A 25,799-nucleotide genomic window follows, 5' to 3' on the forward strand; every position below is an offset into this window, starting at 1 on the left:
CAGTGGAAACACTGCCAGTTGTGAAGATTACGCTTCTCCCTGTCTTTAAAACTGCAACGAAACAAGTCTCAACATTTGCAAAACATTCCTTTATTATTAGAAATAAATTATTTGTATAAAAATGTGCATGCGTCAACCAATGCATTTATTATTAGCACAACCCAAGGCTTCAATCCAGTCAGCCATTACAAGAAATAAACTCATTGTCTTATACAAGTTGAACAATGTGGGACAGGAATGGAAATTCTCACAATCACAAAAAAGTACTTACAAGAATAACATCAGACATGGTTTTATTTCAACAGCATTTTTTTTTCACAAGCTAACATTAGGTTTTCCTTTTGTGATTTTTTTTTTTACTTCTCATGAATAAGCAATTTTTAAGCTTGAAACTTGTATGTCATATTTTAGAGATGGACCTCCTCCCTCCCCATTACTGATACTTTTGGCTCATGGATAATCTTTGTTCATTGCGAGACTGACTATTCATTTGATTGTAGTCTATCAAGCTCTCCAAGAATGATTTTTGATGTTGTTCTATTGGGTGTTAAGAGCACATACCCCAGCTCTTCAGACTCATTTCATTTGTCTTTTCAGTTTGACTGATTGTTGTAGCTGACGTAAGTTGTCTTGGTAGAGGATGCTGAAAGACAAAAGGATAAGATTTATTTAGCCACAACATCATAGGAAAACTTGTGACAGCTACCCTCCTTGACATCCATCCCAATGGTTAGATATAGTAGTCCATCTAATATCTCCAATTTTTCCTCTCTAAAGCTCAAGCTGCCTGTACAATCTTCCATAGGAGCCCTTCATTTTATTTAATGTTGGGGCTTAATATGATGGTTTAATAGTTTTTGTAAAATGCAGAAATTGTTAAACTTATGAAATTGAAATTAAATTACTAATGACTTGCCTATGAAAATGTTTCCTTACTTTCCTCGATATCTGAACAACTCTCCTCCCTTATCTAGCAATCTAGACACAGGAGAAAAATTTTGCTCTACATTTACAAGAGGAGATGAAAGGGAAAGACTGCTTGAAAATAGTTAATTATGGTGCTTTCTTAAGAGTTGCAACTGGAGGCAAATGGAAAAGACTGCAGCCTCAGAAGGAAAAATAAGATGTGTAATCACTTCCACAGAAGTCCATAGACTATAAAGGTACATTGCCCTACAATCCCAACGTAGAGATGAATGGTAAATTGAGCCATGTCAAGGCTATATTTCTAGTTAGATTTCCAGGTAATATAAATTACTGCATTTTCTTCTGCTTTGTAAGGATACAGGAAAACCAAGCTACCTATTAAGACACAAATAAGCTTTCTCTGGTTTCTCTGGGATTTCAGAATACATAATCTGAAGCAAAAGCAGCAAGTGAAGACATCTGTTATGAAAGCCACCTCCACAGACCAACTGAAAATGGAATCACAATTTATGATTGAGAGCACTCAACAAAGCTGGAGATGTAAAACCTAATCTTGGAAAAACTGATGAATTAGTTTAGGACCTAGATTCTAATTCTTGCTCTGCCACTTGTCTGCTGTGTGACCATGGGCAAGTCACTTAGCTGCTCTGTGCCTCAGTTACCTCATCTGTAAAAGGGGGATTAGGGCTGTGAGTCCCCATGTAGGACATGGACTGTGTCCAACACAGTTTATATCTACCTCAGCGCTTAGTACAGTGCCAGACATATATTAAGTGCTAAACAAATACAATAAAAAAAGTTTGTGCTCCTGGGTAACCATGGACAATCTTTTCATAGGCAGGGAAGGGTGGCACCAAAGGACAGTCCAGATAACCATTCTAGATTCAGGTGGACCTGGACAGACTTTTGCAAAATGGTGCAAGTGATGCTAATAGATTACGATGCTTGCCCAGCAAAACACCAGAAGTGTCACCTGGGGTTCAGTATCTTGTAAATCTGCAAGTGCCATGGCTTTCTCTCTGACCTCCCTTCCTCCTCTCTTGCCCCTCTCCAGTCTATTCTTCACTCCGCTGCCCAGCTCATCTTCCTGCAGAAACGATCTGGGCATGTCACTCCCCTTCTTAAACAACTCCAGTAGTTGCCTATCAACCTCCGCTCCAAACAAAAACTCCTCACTCTAGGCTTCAAGGCTCTACATCACCTTGCCCCTTCCTACCTCTCCTCCCTTCTCTCTTTCTACCGCCCACCCCGCACGCTCCGCTCCTCTGCCACCCACCTCCTCACCGTCCCTCAGTCTCGCCTATCCCGCCGTCGACCCCTGGGTCACGTCCTCCCACGGTCCTGGAACGCCCTCCCTCCTCACCTCCGCCAAACTGATTCTCTTTCCCTCTTCAAAACCCTACTTAAAACTCACCTCCTCCAAGAGGCGTTCCCAGACTGAGCCCCTCTTCTCCCTCTACTCCCTCTGCCATCCCCCCTTTACCTCTCCGCAGCTAAACCCTCATTTTCCCCTTTTCCCTCTGCTCCTCCACCTCTCCCTTCCCATTCCCACAGCACTGTACTCGTCCGCTCAACTGTATATATTTTCGTTACCCTATTTATTTTGTTAATGAATTGTACATCGCCTTGATTCTATTTAGTTGCCATTGTTTTTACGAGATGTTCTTCCCCTTGACTCTGTATATTGCCATTGTTCTCGTCTGTCCGTCTCCTCCGATTAGACTGTAAGCCCGTCAAACGGCAGGGACTGTCTCTATCTGTTGCCGACTTGTTCATCCCAAGCGTTTAGTACAGTGCTCTGCACATAGTAAGCGCTCACTAAATACTATTGAATGAATGAATGAATGAATAGTCACTCCAACGTAAACTTAGGTGTGCGCTTCTATGCATTGTGCATGTGGGTCTTTGTATCACCCCTCTTTCTAGCTCTCTCTGTTGCTCTCTTTCTCTCCTGCTCTTTGATTCCTTCCTTGACCTCCTTCCCTCCTTTTCTTCCACCATGTTCAACCCATTGTTGTCCCATCCCCTTCCCTACTTCAAACTCAAGAAAATCTGTTCGCTGTAATATTCTGTAAATGTGTGATGATATCTTTCACTAAAAAAAATGATTGCAATGAAGACATTGTCTTGGTATTCTTGAGATTGAAACCCCATAGAAGAGAGCAGATTCTACTGGGGCTTCATGGATAACAAGACTATCATCGGTGAGACAAAAGAAAATGATTCAACTCTAAGAGATAAAAGTTAGGTTTGCAAATTCTAAATCCCTGTATTTTAGCCAAGTCATTTCACTTCTAAGGGCTTGTTTTTGCAGAAGGATTGTTCCTAATGATCTGAATCTTGACCTGAGCAACCACATAGAACAAGTAAAAAGATGGACTCTAACAGTGAACCACCAGGGACATTTTAATGTGGGGAGCCAGCTATTCGAATGTTTCGTTGAGTTTTTGATAATGGCAATTCTCCATTTCCTTGTGTAGGCCACAACTGTGTTCATGTCCTGGTGAAGGCAAATCTTCCAGCAGCAGCTGTTTTCCTGAATTATGCATCAACATAGTTTAAGAAGCAGTGGCCCCAGCGCTTGCTAATTTGATGCTGTTAAAAAGAAATCAGGTACATACTTGGTTCCATTTCCCTTCATCCTCCCTCAAGTCACCCGAAGCCTCTCCCAATGACTGCAGTATTCTGCACAGGCAGCACTTAACCCTGACAGTCAACTCCTTTCCTGCCTCTCACTCTGGAAACATTGCTCAGAGCTGCCAGAATGTTCAGAAAGGAGTTGAAGCCTTGGACTTGGGCACTCAAGGTCACCTTGTAGATTGAAAAAGGAAGACTCTCGACACTGCCCTTTCTCAGTTTGCCAGGGAAAAGGAGTTTGATCAATGCCTCCCTCCCAGCCCCATGGGATATTCATAAAAATGGTTGTAGCCACCATTAAAGTCAACTTCCCTCCCTGCACAATCTTTCCAGGGGTTGCTACTTGTACCGCAGCTGAGTCCCCAAAGTTTTCCCTTTCCTTACTCAGACTTCAAGACCCAGCCAGTGAAGAGGTAATTTGCAAGAACCAGCAGCAGTTGGAAGTGAATGAGAAAAGGAACGTGTGAACAACTGACAAACTGGATGAGGACTAGAGGTTGACTCTTCAAGATTTGTGCCTTTGACACTGTCGACCATCCCCTCCTCCTCCATACCTTATCTCACCTTGGCTTCACGGACTCCGTCCTCTCCTGGTTCTCCTCTTACCTCTCTGGCCGGTCATTCTCGGTCTCCTTCGCTGGAGCCTCTCCCCCCTCCCATCCTTTAACTGTTGGAGTTCCTCAAGGGTCAGTTCTCGGCCCTCTTCTGTTCTCCATTTACACTCACTCCCTCGGTGAACTCATTCGGTCTTATGGCTTTGACTACCATCTCTACGCAGATGACACGCAGATCTACATCTCCGCCCCGTCCTCTCCCCCTCCCTTAAGGCTCGCATCTCCTCCTGCCTCCAGGATGTCTCCACCTGGATGTCGGCCCGCCACCTAAAACTCAACATGAGCAAGACTGAGCTCCTCATCTTCCCTCCCAAACCCGGTCCTCTCCCAGACTTCTCTATCACCGTAGATGGCATGACCATCCTTCCTGTCTCTCAGGCCCGCAATCTCGGTGTCATCCTTGAACTCGTCTCTCTCGTTCACCCCACACATCCTATCCGTTACCAAGACCTGCAGGTTTCACCTATACAATATCACCAAGATCTGCCCTTTCCTCTCCACCCAAATGGCTACCTTACTGCTACAGGCTCTCGTTATATCCCGGCTAGACTACTGTGTCAGCCTTCTCTCTGACCTCCCTTCCTCCTCTCTTGCCCCGCTCCAGTCTGTTCTTCACTCCGCTGCCCGGCTCATCTTCCTGCAGAAACGATCTGGACATGTCACTTCCCTTCTTAAACAACTGCAGTGGTTGCCTATCAACCTCCGCTCCAAACAAAAACTCCTCACTCTAGGCTTCAAGTCTCTACATCACCTTGCCCCTTCCTACCTCTCCTCCCTTCTCTCTTTCTACCACCCACCCCACACGCTCCGCTCCTCTGCCGCCCACCTCCTCACTGTCCCTCGGTCTCGCCTATCCCGCCATCGACCCCTGGGCCATGTCCCCCCGCAGTCCTGGAACGCCCTCCCTCCTCACCTCCGCCAAACTGATTCTCTTCCCCTCTTCAAAACCCTACTTAAAACTCACCTTCTCCAAGAGGTCTTCCCAGACTGAGCTCCCTTCTCCCTCTATTCCCTCTACCACCCCCCCTTCACCTCTCCGCAGCTAAACCCTCTTTTCCCCCTTTCCCTCTGCTCCTCCACCTCTCCCTTCCCCTCCCCACAGCACTGTACTTGTCCGCTCAACTGTATATATTTCCATTACCCTATTTATTTTGTTAATGAATTGTACATTGCCTTGATTCTATTTAGTTGCCATTGTTTTTACGAGATGTTCTTCCCCTCGACTCTATTTATTGCCATTGTTCTTGTCTGTCCATCTCCCCCGATTAGACTGTAAGCCCGTCAAACAGCAGGGACTGTCTCTATCTGTTGCCGACCTGTTCATCCCAAGCGCTTAGTACAGTGCTCTGCACATAGTAAGCACTCAATAAATACTATTGAATGAATGAATGAATGAAAATCTATAGAGGAGTAACTTCAATGCCTTTGCCCGTGGAAATGAATTTAAGGGAATCTAGTTTTGCATCCATAACACATATATTATTTTGGAAAAAGCAAATGGGAACACTCTGGGAGTCTAGAGATGGCTTGAAAGGATTTCCAGGTGCAAAATGTAACCAGTACGGTGTAACAAGTGCATGCTACATCCACAAGGTTATAATACTCAGTTTAACTCAATAGTACCCTTCTGTACCACCAATTTTAAATAAAAACAAGCCAGGTTATTCTTTGGAATCTCCTAGTAGAAGACAACTGACATGTTCCTTGACACCCTGGTGACCTCTCAGAATAATGCATCTTTTATTACACATCTTTTAACAACTCCTCCAGCATCTTAAACCCACCCTGGATTCAACCACAACCCTTCGTTTGTAGACAATCCCGATGAAATTCAGGTAGGGCAATTTCACTTAAGTAACATCAAAAAATAACTGAGAATGATTCAAGCCACAGACTCATTTCCATTATGGGGAATTAGACTCTAATGATAATGGAAATTTTCCACCTTGCTGCAGGCTTTATTCCTAGAAAGCCAATGGGTTATTTGAGGTAGTTTCCAAGGCAACTCAAGGGAAAATTTGAGAGGGTGTCCCTGGCTTAACTCAAAGGTGGTGGATTTTCACCTGTAAATCCAAGTTTATGAGGTCTTATGAAATGATGCTGGAAGGAAGATACAATGACTGACTCTAGTGAGTCATCTAGAGATGTGCCAGGATTCAAAGGAAAATAACCTGCCTGATGTGGTTTACTGAATTCCCACAAATGCCTTTAAAAACTTCCCACACTGATGTTTTTCAAATTTAAAATATGAGACAAGTTTCTGCCTGAAGCCACCAATATTCAACTCCCGTTGACTTTAATAGTGATGACTGTGCACAGTTGGCATCAGCTTATTCCTGTAAATTTTTCACCCATTGTTACTGTCCCCAAAAAGTTTGGAAGGAAAAATTAATTTTCTTTGTTTCAGAAATTCCTTCCTCCTTGCTCACACTCATTTTGAAATATGCAGCACTTCAAGAAAATGGCATGTGGACAACAATCCAGCAATGTTCCTGAACATGTGACTTGATTTTTTTACTGAGAGTGTATCATCCAAGATCCATAGAAAAGGAAATTGGAGCCTTAGACACAGTACTGTGTTAGTAGGAGTGATAGTGATCAGGACTGAGAGAAGCCAGTATCTTCCAGAACCAATAAAATCTGACAAGAGAAGAGAAACCCCTTGAGGGTTTCTGGCAACCCGCTCTAATTTCAGGAGTCGTCAGAACATTCCTTAGTCCTTCATGTCTCACAAGGCAGGAAGGTGTGGGAAACTCATGGTTGTTTGGAATGAGAAGAGGGAGAGGAGAGTCAGAGAGAGAGAGAAAAGGAGAGAGAGAAAATACCCAGTGTCTTTAGAAAACCCACTGCCCATGAGGTCACTTGAATCCCTCATGGGAAGCCACATTGATTAAGCCAGCAGCAGCATAGAAATCCTGGCACATTCCTGGTACCCCACACAGCACGATCAACATGAACAGTACAATTCATTGGAAAAAAATGAGGCTATCGTGAACGTACATCTACTAGGTAGGGCTGCCACTCTTGACCATCGGCAGGTCTACAGAGGACTTACTGTTGGTTTCAAGACTCTCACAGAGTTCGCTTTTGACCTCGCCATTCGGCCTGTCATTTCCTTTCTGGATCAGTTTGCTCTGCATCGTGGCAGCAGTCACAACAGCCTTGAAGCTCCTTTTTCGCTTTTGAACGTTTTGCTCTGGGTGAAAAATTATAATATAAACTTTGGGCATGTAGAGCATGCCCAGAGACACAGAAGCACTTAAACTCATAGACACAGTCAGTGTAGTTGTCTGGATGTACATCTGAGGGGAGAAAAACAACAACAGAAAAATCAGTGTTGACAAGGCTGATTTGAAGACACAAAGCCAAATAGCATGTTTGCTTTTGGAAGAAATCATAAACTAAAGATGGAAGTGAAATCCCTTTGCTACTTCATGGCACATGCATTAGCAGGGAATTTTACTTGAATTGTCCCGAATAACAGCCAAATTTCACTTCATTTTATTTCTGAAGGGGTGAATGGGAAAAGCAGAAATGCTTCTAAAAGCCCAAACCAGTAAAAATATTCAAGTTTTGCTCACTGAATTTCATTCCATAAATACACAAACTGGAATAGAAATACTATGAACCAACCTGTGTCAGCCATTAGAACACAGCAAACTTCTGAAACATTACGCTGGGAACTCACAACAACCTACACCCATTCACCTGGCAATGTGATTGACTGCATCATGCAAGAAACCTTCTGTCTTGGAAGGAGTCATGCACACCATTAAAAGCAAATCTCCCACACAGTGGCTTGAATAGTGTTGGGCTGAGCATTTCTACATCACCACTGAATTCTAATCATAATGTTCCACAGTACATCACAAATATGTCAATATGTCCTAGTCTTTGTAAACAGCACTCTAAAGTAGTGCCTCAAGGGGCAAACAATGTAAACTAGATCTCTAATACCTTCAAATAAACACAGAGTTGTTGGTCTCCAGCAGAGAGTTTGATCTAAAGCCAAATATAACCACTAGGTTTGAAAGTCAAGCTTCAGTGTTACCCTCTGAATAAACTTCTGGAAAGAATTACCTGTCCAAACTTTTCTGGGACCCTTGGTTTACCTAGTCCACTCATTTTCCCAAATATCCACTCAGTAGCCTTTCAAGACAGTAATTACTGAGTATGTACTGAGTATAGGGCACTGAATTATATGCTTAGGAGCATAACACTGAAGCAAATCATGCATTCCTTGCCCTGAGTGCAGGACACTGTACTAATATGCTTAAGACCAGAACACTGAAGCAAATCATACATTCTTTGTCTTCAAGTAGCTTATAATCTAATAAGAAGCAGTGAGATTTAGTGGAAAGAGCCCAGAGCTGGGAGTCAGGAGATTTGGGTTCTTATCCCAACTCCATCACATGCCTGTTGTGTGACCTTAGACAAGTCACTTAAATGATCTATTCCTCAGTGTCCTCATATTTAATATAGGCATTAAATAGCTGTTCTCCCTTCCACTTAGGCTGTGAGTGCTGTGTGGGACCCCTCAGAGGGAAGAGGAGATTGTCATGTCTGTGCCCTGGAACTGGACCTAGGGCTGCTCCATGGTGGCACATAATAAGCATTCAACAAATACCATTAAAATGAATATTGAATGAATATTCATTCATATTTGACCTTACTAAGAATTTTGAATTTGCCCTCAAGAAGATGTATGGAGGTTTTTTGTTATTATTGTTGTCTCATATAATTGCTCTGCTATGCTATTACTAGTATAACATCACTAACCTTAAGGCATGTTATTGAAATTCTGTCATGCCAGTTTCAATACTGAATACATGGTCCATGCTCTCAGAAAACCAGCATATAATTTAAGAAAAAATAAACAAGGACATGTGTGTTTAAACAGCAGCACGTTAAAACTTCACTATGTTCTGAACCACCTCCAGGATATAAATTCCTTGACATATATGACCCACCTAAATACAGCTCTCACAGAAATATCAGCTTAAAAACATTAAAATGTCATCACTGGTAAGAATTTTCACATTGAACTCAACTGGTAGAAAGAGACGGAAAAGAAATACCAACATTATTATTATTTCTCCCCCAAACACAAAATCATTAATGTTCCAGGACAGGGCATCTTGAATACACAAAGTTTCCTAAGGCTTTCTTTAGTGCTTTTTAATGGTATTTGTTATGCACTTACTATGAACTAACCACTAGGGTAGATACAAGCTAATCACGTTGGACATAGTCCATGTACCACATGGGGCTCCCAACAATAATCCCCATTTTACAGATGAGGTAACTGAGTGCAGAGAAGTTAAGTGACTTTCCCAAGGTCATACAGCAGGCAAGTGGCAGAGTCATAATTAGAACCCAGATCTTCTGGCTCCCAGGCCCATGTTCTATCCACTAAGCCATGCTGCTTCTCACTAAGCCACGCAGATTCTCAACCATGGTGTTCTGACCAACAATCCTCCAACCTTTGTTCTGCTTGAGAAAGGTGGGAGGCCAATGTGAGAAAACAGTAATCACATAAAAAATGGCCAACTCAAGCTAATCAAATGCCCATACTGAAATATTCTGATTCTAGGCTACCTGTCCAATGGAAAGTGGTCTTCAAAGGGGTGGGTTTTAGATAGAGAAGATGAAATTTTGCTTGGTTCATCAGGCCAATTTGCCCTCCCCAGCCAGAGTAAACCAATCTCTTCCAGCACCCTATGCCTCATGAATAGCCTATATGGGCTGTGAATTCCAGAAAAACGGAGTGGCATAAAAGGATATTGGCAAAGCTATCAAAACTCCCTCATGTCAACTCTCTATGATGGCTTCTCTGGGTCCCCACCCTCCTCACACTGGGCGCTGCAGTGGGGTAGGAGGAACATAAGGGGAAAAAAGGGGCAGCAGGCATAATTAAAATCTGTGAATTTGCAGCAAACTAATTGTCTAGTCACAAGCAGGAAACTAATGATTCTCAAAAGAATTCTAGATGGTTGTAAGTGGAGACAAATCCTTAGTTACTTACAGTAGCCAAAAAGTTGTTCAGAGGAAAAGATTTCAGCTTAGGCCAATAATTTGCAATCTAAATTTCTGTGAAAAACATTTGCCATGCAAAGGGCAGACAAGATAGGAACATGTGTTTTCCTAGAGAGTTCAGACAGGTGAGAAATTAGATGCATAATTACAGTTTATAGACTTTCCTGTTATCTCAGTATTTTTACTAGTAATACAGTCCCCATTTCCCTTACTAATAGCTGACAGAAAAAATTAGAAATGAGGAAGTTAGAAGGCACAATATCTGAAATTGTAATGTGGTAATTCTTTTTTGATGATTCTATTTAAATGTGTTTGATTAAAAAGAATAAATGTTAATCAAAATAAGAAATATTAATTTTCATTTGAGATATATTTAAAATGTATGAAGCATGCTACTTCTCAGTTCCTCCTATAGTGTCCCTTTGATTGTTTTTTCCTCTTTCTCTTTCCCTCTATAAGCATTGTCTTGCATTCTCTTTCTTCTCCTTTTATCTTTTCTTCTTAAAACCCCATGGTCATCCATCTCTGTAGGCTATTTATGGAGATGTTGGTATTTGTTAAGTGCTTACTATGTGCCGAGCACTGTTCTAAGCGCTGGGGTAGACATAGGGGAATCAGGTTGTCCCACGTGGGGCTCACAGTCTTAATCCCCATTTTACAGATGAGGGAACTGAGGCACAGAGAAGTTAACTGACTTGCCCACAGTCACACAGCCGACAAGTGGCAGAGCTGGGATTCGAACTCATGAGCCCTGACTCCAAAGCCCGTGCTCTTTCCACTGAGCCACGCTGCTTCTCTAAAATTTGAATGCACTTACAATGGCACCCGTTCATCATTAGGTGAAGAGGCTACAGGATCAACTCCTCAGATTCCAAAGGATCAGTAATATGAATTAGTCAGAGAGACCAAACCCGAAACCAGAATGTTAATTACAAGATCTTGAAATTATTTATTTATGTAGTCTTTCTCCCCTTCTAGTTTGTAAGCTTGTTGTGGGCAGGGAACACATCTGCCAGTTCCATTCATTCAATTGTATTTATTGAGCGCATACTATGTGCAGAGCACTGTACTAAGCACTTGGAATGTACAAATCGGTAACAGATAGAGACAGTCCCTGCTCTTTGACTGGCTTACAGTCTAACTGGGGGAGACAGACAGACAAACAAGAACAATGGCAATAAATAGAATCAAGAATACAATTCCGTTGTATTGTACTCCCTCAAGCACTTAGTGCAGTGATCTGCACACAGTAAGCATTCAAGAAATACCATCGATTATGATGATAGGAAGTTCCAGAATTGAGCTGATGAGACATTCAAATTTGCAAGATGGTTCAGAGGTCCAAGAGAACAATGTGTTCAAATGTTGGGTTCCTAACATTTCTTCAACTACTTTGTGCATAGTACCAAGAGATGGTGGGAAAGGTGACTCAACACTTCTTTATAGAGATTAACCCTCACATGACTCATCAGAAGCCCCTAAGGAAACTCCATTTCCCTAATTCTTGACAATCATCATTATCACCATCATGTGGGTAATCACATAGTACTGAAGTAGGACCTAAACATTCTCTCTCATAGACCTCACACTTTCTGTCACATTTCAGATTTTTTACTTTGATAGTGCAGCACCACCATCTCAAATCCAACATGAGAAAATCTAAATTAATCTATTCACTATTCGTAACTTCTCCATCACAGCAAATACTTTTCTTCTTTTCTCCCAAATCTTATTCACTGCCTCCAACCACATCTTTCCAGTCTTTGCATGATGCTGAAGTTTGGAACTCTCATGTGCCTGATCCAGATCTAATAGTTTGATAGAAATAATTTTCCCCCCATTGAGTCTAGTCTGACTGTTACCTAACCTAATATATTGTTTACTGTGTTTCAAATTAAAGGCACTAGCGATAATAACAATATCGTGGGCAGGGAATGTGTCCATATATTGTTTTATTGTACTCTCCCAAATGCTTAGTATAGTGCTTTCCATACAGTAAGAGCTCAAAAAATATAATTGAATGAATGAATAATAATGATTGCATTGCTGAAGATGATGACAAATTTGTATAATCTATCAATCAATCATATTTATTGAGTGCTTACTGCATGCAGAATACTGAACTAAGTTCTTGGGAGAGTACAATATAACAGTTCCTGCCCACATAGTCTCTGCACTTGTCTAAAACATGCTTAAATCAATAACCTCACTTTATCTTCACAGCTTCTCTTATGCAGGGAGAGGTAGGTATTATCTCTATTAATAAACTGAGTCACAAAAAGGTTAAGTAATTTGCTGAAAGTTACATAGCAGACCAGTGGCAGAGTAGCAACTAGAACCAAGGTCTCTTGATTCTGAAATCTGTGTTTTTTTCCCGAGACCAAAGCGCTTCTGTGATGTATCACTCTTAAACACAAAAACTTAACTCCTAGGAAAGGTTTTTCCCCTAAGTAGCTATTGACCCCAATTAAATGACAAAAACATGAAAAATGCAAACCAAGAATTTTTCACCATTGTGTATACAATCTCATGATGAATGTGTGGCAGTATTTTTATTACCAATTTTGTATGCCTTGTGTACTTAACAATATATTTCCATGGGTAAAATAAGACTCACTTTACAAAGCTTATCATATTTTTCCACAATGGCACATTATTTGCATTACAATACATTTATAAGTATGCCACCTCTTTTCCATGCTCTTATTTACATTGTTGTCACGCCAGCATTTCCAAACTGCTCAGGGATTAGTAAAATTCTATTTGGAAAGCGTATCGGTTCAACAAAATTCATATCATTCTTCGCCAAACTTACTTTACCTTAATTTTGGAAAATCATGAGAATGTCATGGGAAATTTAATCCACACACCACTATCCACTTGAGTGGTGTTTTAAAAGTTATTTAAGGTTGTGGCAGCCATCTTGAGTCTTTTCTCTGAACAAGAAAGGCACTGTTTGCAAACACCAAAACAGAATGGTATTTGTATGATACTGTAGGACTAGATATGAAAAGGCTTCAAATCTATTAAATGAATTTCCCTTATTCTAATTGTTGTTATAACAGAAGAAATACCTGATCCTCATGTAGATTATTTGCACTTCTCTGCCTTTCCTTTCCATTCTTCCCTACGTCTTGTTCCTCTCTCTGTACTCATCTCCTTCCCTTTCTATGTCTCTCTCTAAGTTGTGCTAGGGTCTGAGTTTGTGTATCTTTGTGCCTGGATCTCCATTTGTGATAGTGTGTGTGTGTGTGTGTGTGCATGCACATATTTTATGTGTGTCTTTGGAAGTTTGAGAAAGATATGTATTCCTTTAGAAATGTGTGTATGTCTCACCAGTCTATATGTTGAGTGTTTTGGGGGGGATATGGTTATATGTTTGTGGATGTCTATGTATGGGTGTGTTTGAGTGTGGTCACAGTGCGGTCACACTAATATTCTAATACAACACAAAGAAGCAGCATGGCCTAGTGGAAAGAGCATGGACCTGTGAATCAGAGGACCTGGGATCTAATTTGTCTGCTTTGTGACCTTGGGCAAGTAACTTCACTTCTCTGTGTCTCAATTACCTCATCTTTAAATTGGGGGTAAAAATTTTGAGCCCCATGTGGGATATGGACTGTGTCCAACCTAATTATCTTGTATCTACCCCGTGCTTAGTACAGTGCCTGGAACATAGAAAACACTTAATTTTTTTTTAAAGTATGGCTATATGTGTGTGGCTAAGTAAATGGGTATCTTTATGTGAGTCAGTTGGTATATAAGTATGTATAGAATGAGTAAGAGGATTAGGATGAGGAATTTTCACTCATCCTAACTAGGGAGTCTGTCTGTCATTGTACATTTGTTTGATGGTACTTGTTAAGCACTTACTATGTGTCAAACACCATTCTAAGCACTGGGGTAGGTACAAGTCAATTAGGTTGGACACATTCCCTGTCTCACATATCTGCTCACAGTCTAAAGTGGGAGGGAGAAAAGGTATTGAAACCCCATTTTACAGTTAAGGAACTGAGGCACAGAGAAGTTAAGTGACTTGCCCAAGGTCACATAGCTAGAAATTAGCAGAGCCAGGATTAGAACACAGGTCTTCTGACTTCCAGGCCAAATATTCTTTCCACTAGGCCATGCTGCTTCCCTGTATTTCCCCGATGACTCAGTGAATCACCACATCAGCCCCCTTTCTGCAAACACCACTCTGATGCTAGGATTGGTCATCCAGTTTCCCCTCCCACCTGCCCAGGGTGCATGGGAACCTGGGATGGCAATCAGCCAATTTGGGAGGTTGGGAAGATAGTCATTCCTGATCCTTCTCTTTGGAACTTTACCAGCAACTGCATATTTCCAAACAGAGAAGGGTGGGATCTAGCAAAGACACAAATTCCTAAAGAAATCCTGTCCAGGGGATCTTGGAGGAACGGGCAGAAGCCGAAGGACCAATACAAAGCCCAACTCCACAGAGCCCAGCTGTGCAAACCTCTCTCCATTGTGCATGCCAAGCCAAAGGGAGAATTGGTCCCCAGCCGCTCACCATCAGCCTCAAAGCACCAGGAGAACAGTTCTCCTCTGCTTCATCTCCTCTGGGGCACTGGCAGTATATACAGACATTAGTCAGAAACAGCTGATGCCTGTACAGGATCCGATAACCAAGCAACATCCCTGTTGGGCTAGTAGATACTCTCGCTCATTATCAGAGTAATATTTTCCAGTAACCTACTTTCCTTAATCCTCTGCTTTTGCATCTGCAATGAAATACAGTGTTGCCTCCCAGAGACTGTATTCCACGGCTCCTGGGATGAATTTACTTATGTTCCTTCCTCAAAATAACTAGCTCATCTGGATCTCAGCTTAAGTTAAAAAAAAAACAGGGAAAAATAAACTCTGTGTCTAATTTTATCTTCTATCTTGGGTCTTGTAGACTGTCCTCATGGAGGATGGAGGATGGGTGTGTGAATGTGTGTGAATGCTCGTGTGAATGTGTGTTTGTCTGAGTCCATGAATACCACCTCGACATAACGCACCCACCCATCCACTGTCAACACTTAGGAAACTCAACATGCCCAAAGCCATGATGGGGAAGAGTGCCTGGTGTCAAGAGAAGCAGATTCCAGTGGATGTAGAGCATCATTAGCAAGCTGATAGGCCAATTGTCCCCTGGAGATGTTGGCAGAAAACTGAGAGGACTTTCTGTATTGCCCTTGCACTTGGATTTGCACCCTTTATTAACCTCTCCCTCAGCCTCTTAGCATTTATGTACATATTCATTTATTCATTCAATGAATTGTATTTACTGAGCACTTACTGTGAGTGGGAACACTGCACTAAGCACTTGGCAGAGTACAGTTTAACAATAAACAGACACATTCCCTGGCCACAATGAGCTTAAAGTACAGAGATGAGCTTATATCTGTTATTCATTTATTTATACTGTCTCCCCCTCTAGATTGTAAGCTCATTGTGGGCATCTACCAATTCTGTTATATGGTACTCTCTCAAGCTCTTCATTCAATCATTGAATAGTATTTATTGAGCACTTACTATGTGCAGAGCACTGTACTAAGCACTTGGAATGTACAATTTGGCAACAGATAGAGATAATCCCTGCCAATGACAGGCTCACAGTCTAAACGGGGGAGACAGACAGCAAAGCAAAACAGAACAAAACAAAAACAGACAACATCATCAAGATAAATAAAATCAAGGAGATATACACCTCATTAACAAAACAAATAGGGCAATAAATAATATAAACAAATGTGCATAGTGCTGAGGGGAGGGAAAGGGGGTAGAGCAGAAGGTGGGGGGAAGGGTAGGGGGAGCAGAGGGAAAGGGGGGGCTCAGTCTGGGAAGGCCTCCTGGAAGAGGTGAGCTCTCAGGAGGGCTTTGAAGAGGGGAAGAGAGTTAGTTTGGCAGATATGAGGAGGGAGGGCATTCCAGGACAGTGGTAGGACGTGGGTCAGGGGTCGATGGTGGGATAGGAGTGAATGGGGGACAGTGAGGAGGTGAATGGCAGAGCAGCAGAGTGTACGGGATGGGCAGTAGAAAGAGAGAAGGGAGGTGAGGTAGGAGGGGACAAGGAGATGGAGAGCTTTGAAGCCAAAGTGAAGAGTTTTTATTTCATGTGAAAGTTGATAAGCAACCACTGGAGGTTTTTGAGGAGGGGAGTGACATGCCCAGGGCTCTTCTGTAGGAAGATGATCCAGGCAGCGGAATGAAGATTAGACTGAAATGGGGAGAGACAGGAGGAAGGACGATCCGAGAGGAGGCTGACACAATATTCCAGCTGGGATATTATGAGAGCCTGTACGCCTGTACCAGTACGATAGCAGTTTGGATGGAGAGGAAAGGGTGGATCTTGGCAATATTGTGAAGGTGAGACCGGCAGGTGTTGGTGACGGATTGGATGTGTGGGGTGAAAGAGAGAGCTGAGTCAAGGTTGACACCAAGGTTGTGGGCCTGTGAAACGGGAAGGATGGCAGTGCCGTCCACAGTGACAGGGAATTCAGGGAGAGGACAGAGTTTGGGAGGGAAGATAAGGAGCTCAGTTTTAGACATGTTGAGTTTTAGGTGGTGGGCAGACATCCAGGTGGAGACATGAAGCTCTTAATACAGTGCTTTGCACATAGGATTGACTGATTTGATTGGCATCCCATCAAGACCTAGCCCACCAGAGTAAGGTCCAGTGAAGACAATAAGAATTGAATGGAGGGTTGTGGGTTAGGACTCAAAGATTACTCAGACAACTGGAAACCTCCATGGATCAAAGTGGACCCTGCTTGGGACACTGAGCATGACAAAGGGCAGCCTGGATAAAGACCCTGTGGGAGTGTGAGAGGAGGACTGGAATGGCCTGGACCTCTAGTCCCCTCCCCACTTCGTTCTCTCTCCCCTCCCCAGATTACTCCCCTTCATCTGTGGTGGGGGTGGTGGTGCTCTCTCCACCTCCTTGCTGATCTCCCTGCCTCCTGTCTCTCCCCAGTCCAGTCCATACTTCTCGCTGCTTCCCAGATCACTTCTGTACAGAAACGTTCAGGCCATGTTTTCCCTCTCTTCAAGAACCTCCAGTGGTTGCCTATCCACCTCTGCATCAAGAAGAAACTCCTCACCATTGGCTTTAAGGCACTCAATCATCTTGCCCCCTCCTACCTCACCTAGCTACTCTCCTACTACAATGCAGCCCATACACTTTGCTCCTCTAATGCTAACCTCACTGTACCTCAGTTTCGTCTATCTCGTCGTCTCGCCCATATCCTCCCTGGCCTGGAACTACCTCCCTCCTCATATCTGACGGGCAATGACTCTCCCCACCCTCAAAACCTACTGAAGGCATATCTCCTCCAAGAGGCCTTCCCTGACTAAGCCCTCCTGTCCTCTTCTCCCACTCCCTTCTGCATCGCCCTGACTTGCTCTCCTTTTTCATGCCCCCCCTCCCAGCACCACAGAATTTATGCAAATATCTGTAATGTATTCATTTATATTAATGTCTTTCTCCCTCTCTAGACTGTGAATGTGTTGTGGGCAGGGAATGTGTCTGTTTTTTGTTTCATTTTACTCTCCCAAGTGCTTAGTTCAGTGCTCTGCACACAGTGAACACTCGATAAATACAACTGACTGATTTACTGACTTTAGGGCTTGTCCTCTTGGCTTCTCCCTACTTTGCCTGCTGTATTTGCCCATCAGAAGGGTCAGTCTACCTGGTCATCTTGCTTCTCTGACAAAACCTTGCCACTTGCCGGCTGTGTGACCTTGGGCTAGTCAGTTAACTCCTCTGTGCCTCAGTTACCTCAATTGTAAAATGGGGATTACTACTGTGAGCCCCATGTGGTATATTAATGTGTCCAACCTGATTAGCTTGTGTCTATTCCAGCACTTAGTACAGTGCCTGAACTTAGTAAGTGCTTAACAAATAGCATTTTAAAAAAAAAGAAAAATGGATTACTCTCCTTCCATTTCCCGTGTTTTTGTTTGGAGCAGGCTGAAGCAAGGTCCTTTTCCTATTCCAGTACACTTATTGATCCCTCCCCATGCCTGATTCTGCCCACAGCACTTTAAAGACACAATTATCAATCAATTGATCAATGGTATTTATTGAGTGCTTACTGTGTACAGAGCACTGTACTAACCACTTGGGAGATAACATCAGACTTGGTAGATGAGTTTCCTGCCCACAAGGAATTTACAGTAGAGACAGGGAGACAGGCATTAAATTATGGATATGTACATAAATGCTGTGATGAATGCTGTGGTGAATATCAAGTACTTAAAGAGTGCAGATCTAGGCATATACATGGCACAGAAGGGAGAAGGAGTAGAGGAAATGAGGGTTTACTAGGGAAGGTCTCTTAGAGGAGATGTGATTTACCTAAACTGAGACAACTAGTTTCAAATCCACTATTTTGCAGGTGGCTGAGGAGGAATAGGTGGGAGATAGGTGATTTAAGACTGACTCTGAAGACTCACCCAGGCTCTGGATTCAGATTCTTCTTTTGCTGCTAGGAGAGATAGTTTTGACTATGATAAGCTGGGTGGAGAAGACAGGTTCCTTTTGGTTTCCACTAAAGCCCTCATGACCTCTACACACAAAAGGTGAAGCATTCCACGTAGAAATACACAAATATCCCTGCCATGAGTTTGACAGAGAATCCAAAAGAGGATTTATACTTGAAATACAAAGCCAAAGTCAACCTAGATGACACATCAAAATGTGTAACTCAGAAAGTTTTCATAAAATTGAATGATCAATCCTAAGATTTAAAAGGTCCAATATAAAACCAGACAGGGAGCAGTAATTCCAAAAGAAGCCATATAACCCAGAAATTCAAGTAATCTATAGCCTTTCTAAAGATCTGGCTCAAAGCCCTACTTATTTATGTACTCTAAGATGAAAATAAAATGTGTTTGGTTTTGTGGGAAAATGGAAAAGGTCACTTAAATACAAACTACACGAATTGTTCTTTTCCAATAACTATCACTATTTACAAGCATGCAAGCAATAACAATTAAATAATGTGGTATTATGTATTGGCATCAGTCATCTTTTTAGGTCACAAGAACAGGGAACAATTGCATATTTTTTATGTCTAATAGTATTTCTGGCCAAAACATTAATCAAAATCAGACTTCCAGAGAAAATCACCACCTGTCCCAATCATATTAAAGCCTTTCCATTTAAGTGTATGTCATCCTTACTCTAAACATAGATTATGGTTCAATGAATAGAGAAGGATGGTGAATAACAAAACTCATATCTATTTATCTTCATAACTGGACAGAAGTCACCTACGATGGGGAAGGGAGGAGTGAATGGTGGAAGCAAAGCAGCACGATATTACAGCCTCTGACAGCCTTAGTTCATTTCACTGTTTTCAGCTCAAACTCAATAGGTAAATCATTGAGGAGGTCCTGTTCCAGTCCTGTGTGAAGAACTGAAAAGCCTCTTCCCTTCCCAAATCCCACAGAATCCTAGAATGCATTGCTTTTACCCATTTCTGTATTGAAAATAGTCTTTCATCATGCAATTAACATGTGGCTATTGACATAGGAATACCCAGAATGGCAAATTAAGCTCTCTAGGACTATTTAAATATATATGACAATCGACAATCTTTTTTTAAAGAGGCATATACTCAACTCTGCCTTTGACCTGCCTTTGACGGATTTGGATCTGTCCAATACAGAAGTAGCACGATGCTAGCAATCATGTCACAATGGAACCATTACTGTTTTTGAATGAGATTTTCCTTTGTGACTACTGCCTTTGGCTAATTAATTCAGCTGCAGGTACCTACTGTGAATATGAATGAGAGTAGCTGTCCAGACAAAATCAGCTAGCAAATATGGAAAACGGGCAAGTATTCAAAATAATTTCATTCAGACTGGCGTATTTTCAAGGTAAATCACTTGAAAATATGGAAGTTGACATTGTACAATATTTAGGACTCAATAAGCCAAATGGCAAAACTAAACCTATCACTATTGTATGATTATATTTCTTTTGTATAAAAATTGCAATTTTGCCAGTATTTGGAAGCTTATAAATAAGGGACAATTAGGAGGTGTACATGTGTATGCGTATAAATTGGATATATAAAGGATCTCCTCAACAATATCATTACCCATGAATGTGAATATGAATACTAAACTCCACATACACACATTTCATTTTTATGTTCGTATACAAAGATAACACTGTTGATGGTGAGACCCTGATCATGGGGGCGGATGAAGGGAAGAAAGGATCTCACCATTAGGAGGCATGTATTTAGTTGCTTTTTGTATGTGTTCTGCACATAGTAAGCACTCAAATACAAAGGACTGATTTTGCAGAAGGGGTAATGGGATATGCTGAGCCATCCCTACACTCTTTCCCTTATGCCAGCAGTCATCAGAATACTAGTAGTCATCATATACTAGAGAAACTGATGCTTATATTTGGATTTTAACTTTTATTTCCTGAATTTTCACTTGATCAGTGCTTTGCAGGCAGTATTTATTGAGCACTTACTGTTTGTAGAACCTGTACTAGAAGCTTGGGAGCATTCAGTAAATACTGAAAGACACAATCCCTGATTTGCAAAGGAGAGAATGACTAACCTAATAGTGACTATATAGTACCTAATGGTGACTATATAGTGATGCATTAACTTTTTTATGTTATATAGTAAGCAGTATATGCCAGGCACTCTACTAAGCACTGAGGTAGATGCAAGCTTATCAGGTTGGACACAGGCCCTGTCCCACATAGGGCTCACAGTCAATCTCCATTTTATAGATGAGGTAACAGAGAAGTGGAGTGATTTGCCCAAGGTCACACAGCATAGAAGTGACAGAGCTAGAATTAGAACTCAGGTCATTCTGACTCCCAGGCCTATGCTTTACCCACTAAGCCAGGTTGCTTCTCATCAAGATCTTAATTTTCTTATTATCCCTAATTCAATAACCACCCTCACATGCCCTGGTAAAATCTCATCCTGAGTAGCACCTCTTTGAATTTAAAAGAGAGTTACACATTCTATACAACTCAGAGATTTTATCAACCAATATGTCTGATACAGGTCTCTAAAAATAAAAACCCTGCTATCTAGTGATAATAGTAATAATAATATCATTATTATTGAGGCATTCATTAAATGTTACTCTGTATAAAGCACTTTATTAAGTGCTAGGGTAGATACAAGATGATCAGGATAAACACAGTCCCTCTCCCACAGAGGGCTCACTGTCTAAAGGAGAAGAGGTGAGGAAACAGAGGCACAGAGAAGTAAAGTGACTTGCCCAAGGTCACACAGCAAGCAAATGGCTGAGCAAGGATTAGAACCCAGCTCTCCTGATTCTCAGGGATGTGGACTTTCCATTAGCTACACAGTAGTAATAGTATAGTATAGAAATTAACCCAAGTTAAAAATGGTTCATTTAATCATTGACTGCCTGCATTGGATGTGTCACAGTTAAAGTTCTCAACACAGGAAAATACTCAATGAAATAAATACCTGTGTTTTGAAGATCATTTTATTAGCATCTTTAAAACCTGGCATAATTAAGTTATTCTGTCACACAAAATGATGGACGTTTAAATAAGTAACAGCTGGTTACCCCAATGCTGTTCAACTATAGATCAGCCTCTGGCAAGAAAAGCTGTGCAAACACAACCAATGTATTATGCTAATAGATCCAGCCTAATGAATAAGGAAATAGCTAAGATGGAGGAAAATAAACAGCAAACAAGTGCCCTTCACTTCGAGCCTACAGCACAACCCCTGGTTATGAAGGAAAACATTTCAAGGGCATTTTGCGTTCCTCTGGTTAGAACCCTATCTCTTTCTGTGGATCTACAGAAGGTGAAGGAATGCTGGATGTGGGTAATGAGAATATTTTCAAGAATACAATACTTTGATCAGACTGAAAGTTAATGGGTCATATTTAATTCATGTACCAATCCACCTCACCCTTGTTATTATTTCAGTATTGCCATAGTCAGATTATGAATGACTCCATCACCTTATCCTAATCTTGTCTTGGCTTTGACTTTCTCTGCCATCATATGGCTTGCAGTGACGCTGCCCAAATGTATACAACTTTTTGGTTAGCTATGACTAATTTCAAGGGTTGGATAGTTTGATTTTTTTAAAACCACAGCCATAACGATTCATTTAAATCCCATGAACCTCCATAAAGTTTTACTGAATCTGATGTGACGAGCTGTCAAAAGAGGTGGTAGAGAAAGGGTCATGAGAAGATACTGATAATTATTATCAAAATAATAGTATTCATTAAGTACTTGCTAGGTGCCAAATATGGTACTAAGCTCTGGGGTAGATACCAGATAATCAGGTTGGACACAGCCCCTGTCCCATATGGGGCTCACAGTCTAGGAGAAAGACAGAATGGGTGTTTAATCCTCATTTTCCAAATGAAGACACTGAGACACAGAGAAGTTAAGTGACTTGACCAATGTGACACAGCAGGCAAGGGCTTCAGCTGGGATTAGAACCCAAGTGTTGGTTCTCTTAGGTGGAGCCTATGTAAATTGGGGGAGGCTGCAGGGGGAAGGGGAAGAAGGGTAGGGGACAACTGGCATTTTGGAGGGACTAATGAGGTCTGTAAATCACCTGCTAAGCATTGACATCTGCCTGGTAAAGCTCACTGGATCTGCAGGTATGAAAGAACACTTAACATTCTTCTAAGGTAAAGAAGGCTGTTCTTGCAGTTTCTGGAGATGTGAGCCAGTCCCAGTTGATCACTTAACCAACCAATGGTATTTATTGAGCAAGTCTACTGAACACTTGGCAAGTGCAATAGTGTTAGAAGACAGGATCCCTGCCCTCAAGAAGTATACAATCTAGTGGAAGAGACAGGTAAATGCTCACCATTCTGGAAGATGCAATCACTCAAGGACATTTTCGGGGAGGAGACGAAGGAAGGCCAGAGGGAGAATCAACCAGGGGATCCTCCTGCTTATTGTCTACATCCTTAACTCTGGGCTGGTTCTGTTTCCTTGGAGGGGCACAACATGCATAGGAATTGCATGCACAAGAACTACATAGCTAGGAATTCCACAGGAATTCTACCAGAAGCAGTGTGGCCTAGGGAAAACAGTCCAGACCTGGGTTCTAATCCTAGTTCTAACATTTGTCAGCTGTGTGACTTTGGACAAATCACTTAACTTCTCTGTGCCTCCATTTCCTCACCTGAAAATGGAGATTTAACATCTGTTCTCCCTCCTATTTAGAGTGTGAACCCCAGGTGGGATGGGCCTGTGACCAACTGATAATCTTTAATAATAATAATAATGTTGGTATTTGTTAAGTGCTTACTATGTGCAGGGCACTGTTCAAGCGTTGGGGTAGATACAGGTTAATCTAGTTGTCCCACATGATGCTCACAGTCTTAATCCCCATTTTACAGATGGGGTAACTGAGGCACAGAGAAGTTAAGTGACTTGCCCACAGTCACACAGCTGACAAGTGGCAAAGCCAGGATTCGAACCCATGACCTCTGACTCTCAAGCCTGTGCTCTTTCCACTGAGCCATGCTGCTTCTCTACCTGCCATCGGGTAAGTACAGTGTTTGGAACATAGTATATACTTAATAAATACTACAATTATGTTAGGAATTTCCTTTCTGCATTTCTACAGTAGACTTATTTTCATCAAAGAATAAGGCTTCCATTTGCCTCTGGGCATTATATAGCGGGAATGGGGGTTTCTTCAGAAACTCTTTACACTCAGAGAACTCTAAAATAGAACAGGTCGGTCAATTATTGAGCACTTACTGTGTTCAAAGCACTGTACTAAGCACTTGGGAGAGTACAATATAACAATATAACAGGCACATTCCCTGCCCACAAGTGTACAGTCTAGAGGGAGCTTAAGAATATTATAGAGGTGCTATGTGCCACTTTTACTGACTCCTCAAAGTTCAATTTACAATTCATTTTTCTAGGTTATTTATTTCCATGGCCTAATGGTCCATAATCTAAGAAGATTTATTAAATGTTTGACCCCACTGTGTTCACATTCACCAGGTCTGGTCCTGGCCTTTGGGAGCAGAGGACAATCAGTAGTAATGCAGAAGACCATTTTGAGTAGCCTCAACAATTTAGAAAGAATGTCTATTTCTCGAGATTCTTTCAAATCTTAAAGATCACACTGAAGGGGAAGGTTATGTTTGAGACCACTTCTTCAAAACCTGTTCAGAAATGCCAACATATTTTTATTCCTCACTCTCTCCTGGCATGAAAGTCAATAGAAAAGTTTTGGAGGGTATTTCCTTTTACAAATGAAATCACTCGGTACTGCCTTTTCCAGACTCCTCACTATAAAGCAAGCTAATTTCAACTTCATGCCATAGGCAAAGATATCAAAGACTCTCCCTGAAAAAAAAAAGGGTTTGAGCAGTAGAAAATTACATCTAGACGATAATCTCTTAAGAAAAAACTCATTTTCTCCTAGTTCAACAAATAGTGAGCGGCAATACTGCATCTTCAAAGTATTCCAGGAAATCTTAGAAAATGCCTGAAAATAATATATTGTTTTGTTAATGTAACATGGTCTAGTATTAGTGTCTAATGTTGTTTCCAAATGTCTTCACCTTTGTATGAGGTTTGCTGCCAAAGTATAAAATAATGCTTCTGTCCCCAGTTTAGATTTTCAGCCTCATAGAACTCTGACACTATGAAGTGGTGAAAAATGAGACTTAGTATGATAGCTATTGGATTGTGTTCACTGTGAGCCCCAAATGAGACAGGGATTGTGTCTGATCTGGTAATCTTTAATCTCTGTGTAGCTCCTAGGCTGGACTCTGGGTAAAAAACATTCACTATGACAGAGTTGCATGCATGTTCGGTTTCATTTTCATTTTCTTTTCTGCAACTTCCAGTGCATTTTCTCAATCATTATGAAAAGACACACTATCTGCAGTCTATCAAAACCTGAATTTCAACCAACTGATGTGGGCTGCTGACATACCATACATCCATGTCATGACATGACTGCTTATGATATTCGGGGATCAGTGAACAAAATCTCATATTCTACAGATTAATGCACAGATAATTTTAACTCTTCCTCCACAATGCATTTACTTCTCTTCCAATCACAGGTTTTAACAACAAAGATTGACGAAAATGCAATGAATGCCCAAAATGTATTCTTCCTGTCTCACAAGCCCATAACCTTGGCATTATCCTCGATTCGTCCCTCTAATCAATCCACCAAATCCTGTTCTACCTTCAAAATGTCTCTAGAATCAAACCTTCCACTCCATCCAAACTGCTACCATGTTGATCTATGCATTTGTGATATCCTGCCTTGATTTCAGTATCAGCCTTCTTGCTGCCTACACTGACTCCTGTCACTGCCTTATCCAATCCATACTTCGCTCTGCTGCCCAGATCAGTTCATGGCTCAGTGGAAAGAGGATGGACTTGAGAGTCTGAGGACGTGGGTTCTAATCCCGGCTCTGCCACTTGTCAGCTGTGTGATCTCGGGGAGCCACTTAACTTCTCTGTGCCTCAGTTACCTCATCTGTAAACTGGGGATTAAGACTATGAGCCCCACGTGGGACAACGTGATTACCTTGTATCTA

At 41.7% G+C, this 25,799-nt stretch overlaps 1 protein-coding gene across 3 annotated transcripts in view; it reads right to left on the reverse strand.

Moving 5' to 3' along the window:
• Positions 1 to 281: 281 nt before the first annotated feature.
• GRM8 (glutamate metabotropic receptor 8) overlaps positions 282 to 25,799 on the reverse strand; it is a 458,029-nt gene continuing 432,511 nt past the window's right edge. For 2 of the 3 annotated variants that reach the window (XM_029072711.1, XM_029072712.2), the window contains exons 10-11: positions 7,234 to 7,480; positions 282 to 643 (exon numbers count right to left, since the gene is read on the reverse strand). In XM_029072711.1, coding sequence (XP_028928544.1) covers positions 594 to 643; positions 7,234 to 7,480 — 297 coding nt within the window. In that variant the 3' untranslated portion in view covers positions 282 to 593. Of the gene's footprint in view, positions 644 to 7,178; positions 7,481 to 25,799 lie in introns of all 3 variants that reach the window. The other variant, XM_029072713.1, reaches the window with a different exon arrangement.

The sequence above is a fragment of the Ornithorhynchus anatinus genome, chromosome 10 (assembly GCF_004115215.2).
Source record: "Ornithorhynchus anatinus isolate Pmale09 chromosome 10, mOrnAna1.pri.v4, whole genome shotgun sequence".
In the NCBI taxonomy this organism is placed as follows: Eukaryota; Metazoa; Chordata; class Mammalia; order Monotremata; family Ornithorhynchidae; genus Ornithorhynchus; species Ornithorhynchus anatinus.